Raw genomic sequence first — 16,841 nt, 5'->3', positions numbered from 1 at the left:
ATTCAAGAACGATTATAAAATTACAGTCAAATTACGTGAGGAAAATTAGAGAACAAAATTGAATCGAAACATGCGAATACAAGAAGGAATAATTAATAATGATTAATACCGTTAGACGGAGACAAAAGTAAAAGTTAATTCGTTAAAGTGCATTTTGGAATCAGTATTGATTTTCATCAAAATAAAGAATAAATTTGTATACCACTTTATGTTTCGTTGTTTATTTATTTTTTTAACTTCATTTTTAATTTAAAATTAAGTACGCATCATGTGCTGGTTTAGTGTTAAAAGATTTGAAAATTCAGTTTTTGAATAATTTGGAAACACGAAAATTTGAAAAGTTCACTTGTCGAGACAACATTTTCTCTTTCGAGTCGTCAATCGCAAGACAACGGTGTATAACATTTCAATTCTGAACTAATCGATCTTTGACTATCAGACCAGTTCCATGCTATTCTTCACAGTGGTTGACTACGACAGTAGTCGAACTCCAGGTTCGAATAGAATCGAGACCGCACACGATTAAATTGCTCCTTGCTCGTGTTACCCGATTGTCTAAGGGACGCTCGTTTCATCCCTGTTCATGTTTCTTCGTCTGAATTTGTAGGGAAATGTTCCTTCTGTTAGCACAGACAACTTGGTTTAACTACGACTACCAGGGTGTAAAACAATCAATTGGTTCTGACAGAAATTAGTTGGAAGGATGCAAATGATTCAACCGAATGATTTGGTGCTTGTAAATGAGAGATTGGTTCGACACCTAAATTACATTCTCCGACAAAGTTTGGAAATAATATTTTGAAAAATTATGTACAACTTGTAGTCTAGATTTGATTTAGATTTTGGCGATGATCTGACTGTAGCGTAGTTTTGTACAGATAGAACCTAAACTTACACCGTTTATGGTTATACATGACGTCGGAGGAAAACTCAAGTTGTTTTAGGGCACCATATTTTTCAAATCATATTAACTTAACCTAACCGTCATGCTCTAAACTCTAAACTTGTTCCTAAAAATTAGAAGTTTTTTCCAACTACCTGAACACCCAAACCGTTAATTCAGCCTTCCTCCCTCTATCTTCTATTTCCTCCCTCTATTCCATTTCCTTCTTCTACAACTTACATTACAATTGGTACAACCACCACTCTATCACCAAAAAATTATTTACTTCGCAGATACCAAAATGTACAAATATCAGCATCGATCTAACATTCAACAAGTTCACTTTAAATCTACTAAAAACCTAATGCTGTGTAAACTCATTCAGTACTCTGCTTATATTATGAATTTTTTAACCTACTTATACACAATCAAGTTTACCCAGCACATTGGGTGCACCTATCGTGCCACCTTCAAAAAATATTGCGAAGAGCACGACATAACACTGACGATAGGAATCTGTCATCATTGTTGTCCATCGTTATTGAATCGATAAAAAAACCGTGTTTTGGTATCGTTTTCAATAATTTTTGACACACAGAATCGACTGGACGTTAAAAGTTTTATTACTTATCGTTGACAACTGTACTAGGTCATCATTGACGCCAGTTGTCGTGAAATTGACAGTAATCGTTACTTGCGTAGAGAACATTGTCATATACAAAGTGGCTTACCACATTTTGCCATTTAGATTTGCGTCATTATTATTACTCATAGCAAACAATGTTTCAGATGAAGTTGAATGGTTTTGAGAGGACATATACTGGTGGTATATTTTTTTTGTAGGTGGACATGTAAAGGACATATGAAGGTCATTAATCTTTTTTTAAACGGAATCATATATTTTTTATTGCATCAGCTGATACTTCTTCATATTCTTTTCAGAAAAAAAATAAAACGCTAAATTCCAATCTGAATTCTAATGTAAAACCAAGATTATATTGTCTAATTTACAATCGAGCAGAATTGAGTCTTCTTCGTCCGTCTTCAGCAACTCGAAGCGTCTCGAGTGTTACACCGAGCGTATCGATTAATATTAATCCCCAAGGAGCTGTTTATTCCTTAAAGCCGGTCTTCGTCGGTACAACGACTATGTTCATGCGTTACTATAACAGAGTATTATTGCAGTTTACTACAACCGGCTAATCCTTCATTGTGGTCCACGATGTGTTAGAATTTGTGATGTTGGCGCGTTGCTTTATCAATAATTAGCAATATCTCGCTCGTAAACTCCGTCGACAGCTCAAACGATCGATCCTATGACATCGAACACTCGCTCTTAATCCACACAATCAAGAGATTATTTAATTATTACACGATTGCTGTGATTGCGAATTTCGATACGCTCGAATGTTCCATCGGAATAGGAAATGAGACAAGTCTGGATCGTTGCATATCAAATGATATGCTATATCTTCATCTTTGCGGTGGTAACCGTAGTGTAGGGATAGAATTGGTCTATAGAGACACGAGATAGTGGTGCTTATTTTAAGAAAAAATATTTGCTTTGAATATTTGAATTATGTGGAAGATAATCAAAACGGAACGAATACTGTATCTCAAGTACACTTAATACTAAAATTTCATTTATGAATATCGAAGTACCTTGAATTACACGCAATATAGAATTCTTGCGAATATTTAATGTGAGTTCAATGCAGTCCCTTTGTACGTCTAAGTTCAACAGCATTTCGCAGATAGATGTACTGATGCATGCGAGGTCTCTCTGCATATGATGGCTGCAGATACACATGTCGTACCATGTTCGGTAAGATCAAAGAGCGACAGCCCAAAATTCGAAATTCGCGGGATTAATGCACTGATTAGACCAATACGTGGTTCCACACGGACAAATGATCAAATAAGCGTGTCTGACGCGTGCTGATCTTACTATGATGAATGAGTGATTTAGTTTTTCAAACTGTTAAATTTACAAATTGAAAGATTCGATATTTTCAAATCTGTAAGTTCAGAAATGTTGAAATTCACAAATCATATCTAGGAATATACAAATCATCAAAGTTTCCTTACATAGTTAATTAAAAATGACATACTCTGTTATTGCAAATACTAATGACCATTTTGTTGAATTTTGAAGTTCTTCTTTCACGTACTTAGCCAACGAATATACAAGACAAGTTTCTACTTCTATCATGAAACACGTTGAAAGCTACATTAACATGGGCCCGTAAAGACCAATATTACTCTGCAACTTCTGTTCTAATAAAAGTTAACGCACCTACAAGGGTGTAGGTAAACTGTAACACAAACAATAACTCTCTCTGGGAATGCATTCGCAAGCACAGCAGAAGTTTTTGTAATCAAAACGCAAGAAGTATTAATTACGAACAGGCATTAAAGAATCTGTAGTCAAGGATATTCATTTATTTTTAATAAATAACAATTCTCAATTTTCTTTTAGCAGTATTTTGTCGGACATAAATGAACAACAAATTAAACAATTATTAAATTTACCCATATTATTTTTCATGTTTTTAATTATGAAACTTTATTGCTGTATAAATAGTTGAAAATTTACTATATTTTTCACCAATTTTTTTTCATCAATTTTTTAACAAATTTATTTATTAAAATTTATTTATTTGTTTGTTTATTAAAATTAATCGTGATAATTAAGAAACGTAATTATTTTATAATTTGAAAAATCGAACAACAAAGAGTTAACAATTACTATCACAACTCAATAATTTCTTATAAAAAAGATTCAATTTTATGGCGCATAAGTGCAAATCTTCAAAAAGAATTGATAAGGACTAATGAGAATTAAATGTAAAGTACTTACACATATGGTAGAGAACCAAATTCTTTTTGGTTTTGTTGTATTTCTGGAAAGCTCGATTCGTAGGTGCAAATACTGTCACATGTCGATACGTGAGCGTCGTGTTTGCTACATGACTCGCCTCGAGCAAGTGGTAGAACTGTAACAAGATTGAAAATAGACCCCATTAGTTTGGCATTCCGAAATTTTAAATTGGATGATCAAGAATTACAAAACAATTAAAACGGGTTCATTTCTCTCTAAAAAGTAAGTTGCACATCTAATACAAAATTATAACTAGCTTATTTCAAAATGTGATATAGTGAAGTAAAATTAAAATAAAATAAAAAAAATATTTTCAATTGTAAAATTTATGAATAGATTTCTCAAACTTTTTATTTGAATAAATAAATAAATATTAGTATGAGAGTATGAGAGTATGAGTACGAGATTTTCTAGTAATATAAATTCTGTGAGAGTTAACCTCATTTTTTTGAAGTAGGGATATATGAATCTGAGGACATATGAATAGAGGAACCTAGAGACTTACAATTGGGTACATATGGACTGATATACATAGAGGTCAAGAATGCTAGGATATAGGGACATTGAAATATTGAGATATGGGGAAAAAGAATTTGAAAGATTTGGGGATTTGGGACTTTAGGAATTTTGAAATTGCGGGATTTAGGAATTTAGGAATTTAGGAATTCGGGAATTTAGAAATTTAGGAATTCAGAAATTTAGGAATTTAGGAATTCAGAAATTCAGGAATTTTTCGAATTCAGGAATTCAGGAATTTAGGAATTTGAGAATTTATGAATTCAGGAATTTAGCGATTTAGCAATTTAGCAATTTAGTAATTTAGCATGTAAGAGCCTAGGAATTTAGGTGTTTAGAGATATAGGGATTTAGGGATTTAGGGATTTAAGGATTGAAGGGTCTCTGAATACAGGAATTTAATGATTGAAAGATCTTGATGGAATTTGGAAATATAGTGATCCGTGTGTCAAGAGATCTAAAAATCTTCGGACATGAGGATATACAAATCTAGGGGTATAACGATATTGGAATATAGAGGTATTAGTATATAAGTATATTGCAATATGAATATATTGGTATACAAGAATATAAGTATGTAGTACATCCAAAAATATAGGATTTGGGGACACAGACAACCTAGGCACCTAAGAATATACGTCTTCGTACATGTCTGAATAAAATACACACTGTTTGTATAGTAGATATACACAACAAACATAGAAATCTAGTAAATTAACACTCAATTGAAGAAAATATGGCACATTTATGCACTCCATAAAAAGACGTAGAAGTTATATCATCGTTACCTTGCAGTCAAATGAGTCCCATTCGCTTGCTTTAAGAGAACTATGATGGTACTCATTATGACGATGTACCCTTACTTCTCAAAATCAGGTCGAGTTTAACCTTAAACGCTACTTGGGTCAAGACAAAACAGCGACATCTCTTCGCGAAACTATTCTGCAGTCGCAGGCTGCTTCCAAGCTTTTTCGCTCAGAACTCTTGTGGGAATCGTTTCCCAAGCGTGAAACATATACGTATTTCTGTAGACATCTCCGCGAGACAAACAATTTTATCTGCGACACAATACTTTTACTCAGGGGGCATATTTTTGAACAAATGTGTCATCCTTCCGCGAATAGTGACAGAATGTTCGTGGAATTTGTCCTGCGAATGAAGATGTCAAGAAAAAAACGGACGTGAGACAATAGAATTTCCAATATGCGAATAATAAATTTTGAGATCTCTTAATATACACGATCCGGAATTTAATATTTAGCTCCATTCATAAATTTCATGAAAATTTTCTGATGCACGTAGTTCGGTCTTTGATTCAACGGTATTTTAAAAAAACAGGTGTGAACTATAATTAATTTTCTCTGTGAAATGGATTATTCGTCCACGGTTTAATTATTTCGTTGAATTGCATAAGAAAAATAAAAATAATAAATAAAACAGTATATTGTACCAAAATTGAGTAAGAGTTGATAAAAATAAAAGGACATTATAATCAACATTATAACTGCTTCGCTATGGCAGTCAATGTCTTAAGGCGGCAGATTCAAACTGTCCATTTAGATAGTCCATAATAATAATAAATACAATAACAAAACAATAATAATAAATGAAACAAAATATCGTAAATAAAGATAATAAAACTTTTGAACAGTAAAAAAAACTTTTAACTAAAATTCCAACTGTTTCAGTGTGGCAGTCAACGTTAAGGCGGTAAATTCAAACTGTCCTTTTAGGTAGCCCATAATAATAAACATAATAACAAAACAATAATAATAAATAAAATAAAATATCATAAATAAATGTAGTAAGACCTGTTAAAAGTAAAAAAAAATTTCAACTAAAATTCTAACTGTTTCAGTGTGACAGTCAACGTGTTAAGGCGGCAAATTTAAACTGTCCAAACGCACCCACGTCCAAATGTGCCTTTATTCAGATTCCAGACGTCGTTTCGACATCCTGCCAAGAGAGTTCAGTTTTCCGGAGTGTTAAAAGCAAAACGACCATCGATTTTCCGTCACGGGAAAACGCATCCACGTGCAAGAACTAATACGTGAAACAAGTAAGCGAAGTCGGGACGGATTAAACGCACGATTGTGCATAGCGAGTTAGCAGTTCGCGTTCCATGCGGGTAAAAGCGTTTAATCCGGCGCGTCGAATGAAATTTGCCGGGGTCTTTCGTCTCGCTGACAGTTCGCACAAAGGAAGCTCGTTAGTTATCAATGCGCAATTAACCCGAAGCAGAGGATATTACGAGTCGTTTCTTTGCTACGCGAAATGGGAAAACACCGAAAGCGACAGACGTACGCGTATCCTCTTCGATGGAAAAACATAATTCGTTGGATTATCCTGCACTTTAGCTTCAGACTACGTTGAAATGTTCTCTCAGTTAACGTGTAAAGTGACAAGAGAAAATATTTATGCAGCGAGTACGTATAATGACAATCGAAATTAAATCAACAGTTTCACCGAAGTTTCGCAGGAATTTAAAAGACGTCAAATTGTTATGTTATATGTACTCAAACTTCATGGTATTTGTACTTGAGAGATTTCTTGTTTTGGAATATAAATGCACGATTTTATTTAGTAAAAATTTTCACATTCCTAATCTTCAAGTAGAGTTCTAAATTCCGAAATTTCTAAGCCCTTGAAACTCTTGAGCCACAAAGTCTTTAAAATTAATAATTTAGCGCCTGAATTATCAAATTTCCTATCTAAAGTATCAGATTTCCAAATCGTCATTTTTACAAATTATCCAACTTTCAAATATCAAAATTTCTCAGTTTTCAATAAATCTTAAATAACCACCCCATATTCCAATACATTCTAATTATACTTTTTTATCTTATCCATCAAATTAGCTGTACATATTCAATTTAAACGCTATCAATTGCAACGACATACCGAATGTTATATCTACAAAGAGCAATACAGAATGCACAAAGTTGGATATAATAGAATAAAAAACGTAAGCGATTGATGTTAATTTATTGAATAACACGAAAATTTGAACGAATGCGATGAGTTAACAAGGTCTGTGTACCCTCTTTCATCGCGTCACGGTAGTTGAACCTCTCGGGCGAGTAATTATTTTTCCCGTCCAATAAGTAACGTTCAATTGAATTTGTAGTTAAATCGATTGATGGGCAGCCAAGGCCGAACCGTCTATTAGCCAGTTTAATTAGCATGTTTCAGGGGTCCGGAAATAGGGCAACTGTAACGATGTTGAACGCCGCCATCATACTATTCGTGGCCCAAACATACGTAAACGTTTACTTCAAATTAGATATAGCGAAACTGTCAGTTTATTTGTGCATATGGAAACAATGCTTTTAAGCAATTTGTGAGTTGCTTAGAATTTATTGGAATTTTCTTTGTCAGGATGATAGAGACAAACACTTGTACTTATTATAAAATTGTGGTTAGGTTAGGTTAAGTATAACGGTTAAGTATAATGGTTAAGTATAATGATTAGATATAATGTAAACAGAAAGAAAATATTTAGTGATGTACATATCTTGACGTACTTCTATGACTACCACTTATCTTTAATTACTATGCAACTGAATGCCAATTTTACCAATTTTGCTACTTTTTTATCCTAATTCAGTAAATTCTTTTCTAACAAAATTTCAATTGAGGTGTCTATATAAAAAAAAAACGAAAATTTTAAAAAACGTGAATGCTTTAGAATTTGTTACATTTACATATAAGAATCAATGTGAGAAGGAATTTTAACGTAAATTCGTTTCTAATAAAATTTCAATTGTCTATATAAAAGGAACGAAAATTTAAAAAAACGTGAATTTTTTAAAATTTGTTAAATTTACGTATAACTGTTTATGAGGGAAGGAATTTTTACGTAAATTTTAAAGGGTATTAGAATTTTATTGCAATAAAATATCAATTTTGTCCCAATAAAATTTCAATTTACCTGCGCATACAAAAAAATGAAAGTTTTAAATAATTTCAGTATTTTTTATAACTCATTCAATTTACGTATGACAGTTTATGATGGGAAGGAATTTTGACGTAAATTTTAAAGGGTATTGGAATTTTATTCCAATAAAATTTCAATTTTAGTCCAATTTTATTGCAATAACATTTTGATTTATGTACGTATAAAAAGAAATCAAGGTTTTATGAAATCTAGAGGTTATTTAGATTTTGTTAAATTCGTATATAAAAATTCTAGAGTCCCAAACGTCTGATTTTTTGAAATAACGAATTAGAAATTCTTTAGAGGATTGCATTAATCTTAATTAAATTAGATTAATTACAGTTATTTAAATTAAGGAATTCCAAAATTTCAATGTCCTCAAGTCCCAGTGTTTCAAACTTTGGGAATTCCATTATGGTAAAATCCAAAGATCCCAAAATTCAAATATTCCAAAGATCTAAAATTTAAGAACCCTAAAATTCTGAAATGTAAAAACTCCAAAGTTCTAAAATTGAAAATTCTCGAAGTTTTAAATTTCAAAATTTCCAGTTCTAAAATTTAACAACCCTAAAATCCTGAAATTTAAAAACTCCAAAATTTTAATATTGAAAATTCTCAGTTTTAAAATAAAAAATCCCCAAAGTTCTAAAATTCAAAATTTCCAAAATTCTAAAATTAAAAAATTGCAAAGGTCTAAAATTTAAAAATCTCAAAATTCTAAATTTCTTAAATTTAAATATTTCGAAAAATGTTCATATAGTATAATAACTAGTAGCGAAAAAATAATAAAGATATCGATCAATATATTGTTAAATAACATGTTCAAACCGTATAATGATTATCACTGTTATCAAAGCATACAAAGCGGCCAAAAGTGTTACTTGACGTTAGCATCAAAGACTTGGAAACTTTAAAGGTTTAACGTTGTTACGACTTTCGAGGGGTGAATTCATGAATATAATTAAGAGAACGGCTTTTTAAAGTTAATTACTTAGTCAAGGCTTAGAAAGTTCTTTACTTTAACAATTCATATCGTTTCTGTCAACCGTATTGAAAATTAACATTGTGGTGTAGGAATTATTTTCTTCTATTGATCATAGTTTTTATTCTTTTATTTCGACGGCTATGAAATGCAAGCAACGTTAACTTCCAGTTGCAATCCAATGTTCTATTATATCATCTTACATTTTATTCAAAATATGTATTATATCATTTTGAAATGTATAAGTTTGGAATTTTACCTGACATTTTAGAAAACATCAAGTTTTAAATTAAAACAATACAACTGCGAAATTGATTTAAATATAAGTTAACTTAAAGGTAGTAATATACTATTTAAAGATAATATTATTATTTATAAATGCCACTATTTGTATTATTATTACTATTTATATTTATATTATTTATATTATTCTTTAAGGTGAAATGGGGTAAGTGCAGACTGGTTTTTCTAAAGTTGGTATTTAAATGTAAATATTTTCAATCTGCTATCTAAATACTTAACGCTGTCGATATCGAACACTTTGCATAATTATAGGTATTTTATTAATATTAACTAGGACCTTAATTTTCCTTGTACATTTTGATTTTGATAAGAAATTGTTTAAAATGTCAGCTACTCTGCACTTTCCCCGAAAATGAGGTAAGAGCGTAACTTGAAGCTAAATACTTTGAAACTTTATTTCATGTGCAATGGAGTAAGAGTAGAATTATTAACAAATCTGCTATAAAATGCTTTTAATTGCATTATACAAGTACTCTTAGCTGAAATATGAAAGGAGATATAGTGAAACACAACAAGGAAACAAAGATACTAAATGGAGAAATTTCGATCATATTGTAATAAAAGTAGCCTGTACACGCACTTGCCCCGTTTACGAACTTACCCCACTTCACCTTATTCTATTTATTATTAGTATAGTAATATACTACTATTTATGTCAAACAATATATTAAAGAACATCACTTTAAAAATGCACGTTCAGGTCTACACAAAATTAATTGTAAATAGTTGCTTGTTTAAATGTAACTATAGCACGTTTGACATAAATAAGTAATGAAATGTTGTAAAGTTTATTACACAATTCAAAGACCTAACCGATTGCTATGGCATACGAAGCCACATGGATCGACCGCATCCTAGTTCAGCTTCCATTAATTAATCAGAAATTTCCTGGTAATTCCATGAATCGGGTTGCACGGCTAATAGACCTCAGTCTGAATTCAAATTCCCAATTATCTAGTTATGTACTAATTGACATGCACCGTTGGATACAAAGTTGATAAATTAATAATTAATATTTTCACAAAGAAATTCAAATTACACTCGTGATACATATATTTATTGCGTATGTTGGTGTGGTGATATTTCACCTACGTCATATGTAATTAAATCTAACTTTTTTAAGTTTATAATTGGGTACTAAATTATGATATACGAAGAGGTTAGTACTTTTTAATGAACGAAACTCTTAAGCAACTGTTAGCAAGTGAAATTATGAAACAGTATAAAAACGATAAAATTGTAACAACGGAGACAAAAAAAATAAAACAGTTATATAAAATAATATCACAAAACAGTACGAAAATGATGAAATAGTAACAAACAACAATGCAAAATTATAAAGTAGTAAGATCAGAAAACTATAAAAATTATAGAACAGTAATACAGTAAATATAAAAATTATAAAATAGTAATGTAAGACAGTATAAAAACTATGAAACGTTATGTTAAGATGTCTAACATTAAGTAAGTCAGAAAGAAAAGAAGAATCATAATTAGAAAATGAAGTTGAATTAACTCAAAATATAAACTGTTTAATCAACAAAAATAATTGTATAATTATATGTATACATGTTGAGTACGAATATAATTATACAATATTTTTAATGAAAATATAATTAAGGAATTTGTATATAGGTAATAATTTGTTCACTAATCACAAATTGAAGATGACAATAATACTCAATGACTCTGAAAAAATGGAGACAGGTAAAATATATCTATGTATATATATGTTGGTTAACGAACCACTGTCATAAATTTAAGATATAAATTCTTTAATGAAAAAAATATGTAGCAATTTGTATACATATTGAACGATATAGTTGTTCACTAATATAGTGTACTAAACTACACTAAAAAAGTTTCCCATTCTCTTATTAATATATAAACAAATAATTTTCTAGAAAAAGTGGGTATATGAGTCCACTTTCGTTTCTCATTGTACGATAAAATCAAAAAGTGTTTCTTCCTGCTTCAGGACAAGTATCAGTTCAATTGTAGCCGTGGTCCACGATTTTGACGATCCAATTTATGAAAAATAACGATGAAACACCGTTGCATTCTCTTTTATCTTTCCGTTCCTTTATCCTTACAGGCCACTTATCCTTTAACGAAGCTCTTGAGTAATGGAGACATGTCGTGACTCCAGGCAATTAATGCGAGTTCATTCATCGAGGCGAGCAAGGGTTGAAAACACTGAGGGTTGTACGAAAAAAATAAAACGTACAAGCTTTAATTAGTTCTGATCTGGTATAATACACATACGACGCAAATAATATATGCCAGAAAGAAATGATAAGAAATTACAAAATTGTAGGGAGCTATAATTAATTTAATTACCTACCTCAAATGAAGACTTTAATAAGAATTATGTGTATGTCTTTAGATAAACACATTAATTTCTTAACATTTTTATGAGTCTACATAAAAAGTTAAGTCTATATATACAATTTCTGATTGTATTATGGTTTGCATGGAATTGTGAAATAATATACGAGGAAACCGTTGAAACATCATAGGAGTTACAATTCGAGGTTAGAGGTTATAATCGATACTCTTATGGTAGTAACAAGTTAGCGTGTTAGCAACTACATTAGTAAGATTTATTACATACAAAGTACACAAGTTTTGTTCATCAACACGTCTCAAATTTTGAGAAATTTCATTAAAGTTTGTATTGTCTTCAAAATCATAATAATCACATCAAAGTTTGTGGACTTTGCTACTAAAAATAAGGAATTGTTTCAATATAAATTCGAATAAGCACAAATTTATTGATGTAGTAAAAGAAAGGAAACAGTTTTCCATGTGATATTTTCTTAATTCACATGAGGATGTGTGTAACCTTTTTAAGGTCTCCATTAGCATGTGAATGTTTAATTTTTTTTAATTTAATGACCTGTACATATGTGGACGATATCCTTTTTTCTTATACATTAACATTATTGTAACATTAATAATAATATATCAATGTTAATTAGCATGTAAGAACAGGTAAAATGGCGCATGTCGTGTGTCATAAGCTAGGTTGGATACCGGTAAGGTTTTATCCAATAAACATGAAGCTTTCGAAAATTGCAGAATTTAAGAAACGGATTTAAGAAATCGGTCGTTCTGCTGGAAAATGAATACGTACGGTCAACGCTTGATCATTTACGCCAGCAGCTACGGGATCCAACAAATCCCATCAAGCGAGATAAATTACCTCAAAATCTCTTCCCGATCCGCTTGAAGCTTCGGTAAACTCGCCGGGAACCGGGCAAAGCTTAGGAGCCGAAATTGTGCCGCGAGGTTGTTTGCGGAATCGAGGTAATCCGAACTCGAAGGAAGAGAGATGCAGGACCAACAAGGACTAACTGAAAATTCCAGGGAACAGAACAACGATGGGGCGGTAATTTTTTCCGGTATCCTTATTTACAAACCTTTCGAAGTCGTTGATGAAGTCTGGCTATCGTCAGGAGTTACTTAAATGTTTCCTTGGATATTTCGGTGGGTTTCGAATGTGGTTTTAAGGAAAAATGTCGTAGAGGAAAATAAATTTAATCTTTCATAAAATATTTTTGTTGTAAATACAACATTGATGATGAACGGATTACGAAACGTTATAAGGATTATGATAATAATAAATTACTATAATAAAAATGATCATAATCTTTAATATTTTGTAATTCGTTCATCAGTAATGTTACATTTATAAGGAAAATATTCTATGAATAATTAAATTTATTTTCACCTATGACATATTTTTTGGGTTGCATGGACCCTCGAGATGCCATTTTCGAGACGTTGTCAACACATTATTAGCAATAAGTACATTTTTAATTAGTTCCTATCCGATGTAATACACATACAAATAATACGTTAACAAAAAATAATAAAAAATTACAAAATTCTAGAGAATTATAATTAATTAAATTAGGTAGTTCGAGTCAAATAAAGGTTTTAAAAAGAATAATGTACAACTTCTAAGACAGACACGTTAATCGCATAATTTTTATTACTTACCTGTGTCTGATCCACATAGTCTTTGATTGTATCTAGTTTGTATGTGACTGTAAGAAGTTTAGGTTATAACGATAAATGTCATTATGTACATATGAAGTTTATATAGAAGTTTGGTTCATTCATGAGGAAATTATCTAGGAAATAATTTCATTAAATTATCTTTTACAAAATTATAATATAACATACAAATTTATATTTATTAATGATATTTATAGTCACTAAATTGTTGGCGATTGTAAAATATTATTAAATATATAAATATAATCACTAATATTTTTCAATCATTCTGTATAACATTATTAATATACTAGATACCAATGTTTAATGTAATGAATTTATTCTATGAATACACATAAGTAATAAATCTAATAAAGTAGTATAAAATAACAAACCTACTTAGCGATAATAATAATTAGATCTGTTGATTTATAATTTATTTGTTTACTACAGAATTAAGAAGCAATTTGTTGCTTTTATCATTTTTAACATTGTGAACAAAATTTTTTACAAATATTTAAAAATGTTCAAATTTAATATTCTTAATAATGAATCTTTATACAGACAAATTTTATTTCATTTTTTTTACTTATTTTCCTATGTTGATTCACCTATTTTTCACTACCTGATGGTACTACCATTTCGAAAACAACCTGTATGTCTTGCGTAATCAGAGTTATGTAATTAATACTCGGAGAATTCATAGCAAAAGATTTTTAACAGACCACAGCACTACTAATAAATGAAAACCTCAACGATTACTACAATTTTGAAAATACCCTGTATATGCCTTTCGTAATCAAAGGGTTATGTAATTAATACTTGAAGAATTCATAACAAAAGATTTCTAACAGACCACAGCACTACTCACAAATGAAAACCAAAACGATTACGATATCCATAATAATTTATATAGAAATCGCATGGATCTGTCGCGATATTTTCCAGCATCTGGAAAATATCATATATTATTGATGGTACCGTGAATAAGTGCATCGAGATATTGAAATGTCGACCACGTATTCAATATAAGTGCTTTTACCGGGTTTCCAGCAGGCTCGTCTGGACGTTTCGCGCCCAACTCGATCCCCCTTTGGGCAACATTTCCAGTAAACGTGCCTGAGACCAATTTACAATAGAACCGACTCAACGGCGCGTGCAATAACGCAGCGAATAATGCATTCGCGGTTCGGATGGACATCGTGCGTCGCGTCACAACGACGAAGACGATGTTTGAGAGCAAATCTGGTTTCTCTAGGGAAAATATGGTAATACACGCTGAAAATTATGTCCGTTGATTTTCGAAACTGTTAAGTTCAAATTTTTCCAAATTTCCAAATATTCAAATTTAAAAATTTCAGTTCTAAAATTCTGAAATTCTGAAATTATCAAATTTCCGAATTCTCATTCGTACGAAATTACAAATACCCAAAATAAAAATGGCAATGTTCTGAAATTTTCAAACTCTCAAATTTTCAGATATCCAAAAAGAAAAATTTCCAAGTTTCGAAATTCCCAAATTCCCAAATTTGCGAATTTACAAGTTCTTATTTTCCCAAATTTTTAAGCATCCGAATTTAAAAAATTCCAAATTCCCATTCTTCCAAATTTTTAATTTTCCAAGTCTTGAAATTCTCAAATTCTAAAAATTTCAAGTCCTCAAATTTCCGAACATTAAAATTCCCCCTATTTCTTTCCAACCACACAAATCACTAGTTTTCCATATTTTCAATTTCCGCGTCCATCTCTATATCTCTTTGGATGCCGTTTCCGGCAAACGTGCCTCAGACCAATTTACAATGACGCCAGCTCAACGGCGCGTGCAGTACCTCGGCGAATAATGCATCCGTGCTTCGGATGTGCATCGTGCGCTGCGTCGCAACGGCGAAGACGCCATCGAACCGCAAACGATCCACAGTTCTCGACGAATTCAGCAGGACCGATATCGTTCGCGTATAATATCGTAAAATCTCGCGTTCGTTGAAATATGGGATCGGATAAAAAGAATTTTATGCATCCCGCACAGCGAAAGGTGGTTCTGAATAGGTATGTGTGGAATGGTTCTCAATTACAGAAAATGGAGGTAAGAGTGTTTAAACAGTTCTTTGTTGAAACGTAAAATGCTTTGGAATTGAAACGAATCTAACTTGAATGAATAATTTATCTGTTATCGTGAGATTGACTAGGTTTGGTGAAATAGCTATCGCGATATTGTAGAGTGGTTTCATTCAGCACATAAATAATTTAATACAATGTGGGTTGAGGAAGTTCGGTGACTTCTGATGTAGATGTTAGGAAAGAAACGAAACTTTTAGTACATTATTGTTTTCTATACAGATGTTAATCCACGAGGTGCATGTGAAGTTCGACTCAAAGTAGGAGAAACATTGGTTACATTCATTAAACAATGCTTAACATTTGAATAAATAAATTAAACAAAAATATTCGGTTTCTTCTGAGTACCCTCGTATATGTACGTCTGTGTGTGTATACATGTGTCTGTGTGTACATGTATGCACGTGTGCACATATTTATATGTTTATATGTATGTTATGCAAAATGTCCATCATATTTTGATGAGATAAATAGTTCTGTACATCAGTTGATGCTTCAGTTACGTATTCATTCCACATTTAAAAGTGTATATATAATATCGGCAGTTTTAGCGTTAAAAAGAAAAATGTATAAAAGAAGAATATTTATTTGATAATCTAGCACGGTACATTTAGCAAACTGCAGTCAAGATGATAGGTGAAACGATCTAACAGGTTTCAATCAAGGTAATTTCAACGTAATGCTGTTAAAGCATCCACGCGTGATATAGCGTTTAATAATATAATATGGAAATTAGTTAGGCGCATGTTCCAGCTCCTTAAACCTTTGCCTGCCGGGCAACGTTTCCAACAAACGCACACTTGGCCGATTAACAATAAAGGAGATTCAACGGGGCATGCAATAACGTGGCAAATAATGTATTCGCCCTGCGTTTTCGATATACGCTTTACAGACACAGTGGAAACTCACAGAGATGATGTAGGACAGTGATGGGCAGATCAATTGACCATCAAAGAGCTTGTCGGCACTACTGTGCACATATAATTGGAATGTAGGAATAATATATAAGGAGTTTTTAACATTTCTGAATTTGGAAATAGAGAAATTTAAAAACTCTGATAGTTATGAAATTTGAGGAGTTAGACATTTTCAAATTCACTAATTTAGTAACATATAAATTTGGTACCTTACAAATTTAGAACTAAAATTTTAGTTATTTAGGAGATTGATAATTTAAAAATTTAGAAATATAGAAATTTAGAGGTACAAAAATTTATATGGC

The 16,841-nt window shown here is 31.4% G+C and overlaps 1 protein-coding gene across 3 annotated transcripts in view; it reads right to left on the bottom strand.

Annotated features, from left to right (window-relative positions):
- The window catches only part of Fas1 (fasciclin 1 Fas1 domain-containing), a 690,358-nt gene that overhangs the window by 233,916 nt on the left and 439,601 nt on the right, over window positions 1-16,841 (bottom strand). For all 3 annotated transcript variants that reach the window (XM_076539832.1, XM_076539833.1, XM_076539834.1), the window contains exon 2: window positions 3,744-3,879. In XM_076539832.1, coding sequence (XP_076395947.1) covers window positions 3,744-3,879 — 136 coding nt within the window. The remainder of the gene's footprint in view (window positions 1-3,743; window positions 3,880-16,841) is intronic.

The sequence above is a fragment of the Megachile rotundata genome, chromosome 14 (assembly GCF_050947335.1).
Source record: "Megachile rotundata isolate GNS110a chromosome 14, iyMegRotu1, whole genome shotgun sequence".
NCBI lineage: Eukaryota > Metazoa > Arthropoda > Insecta > Hymenoptera > Megachilidae > Megachile > Megachile rotundata.
Note: the sequence above shows the minus strand (reverse complement) of the source record. Positions and strands in the feature narration are given on the sequence as shown.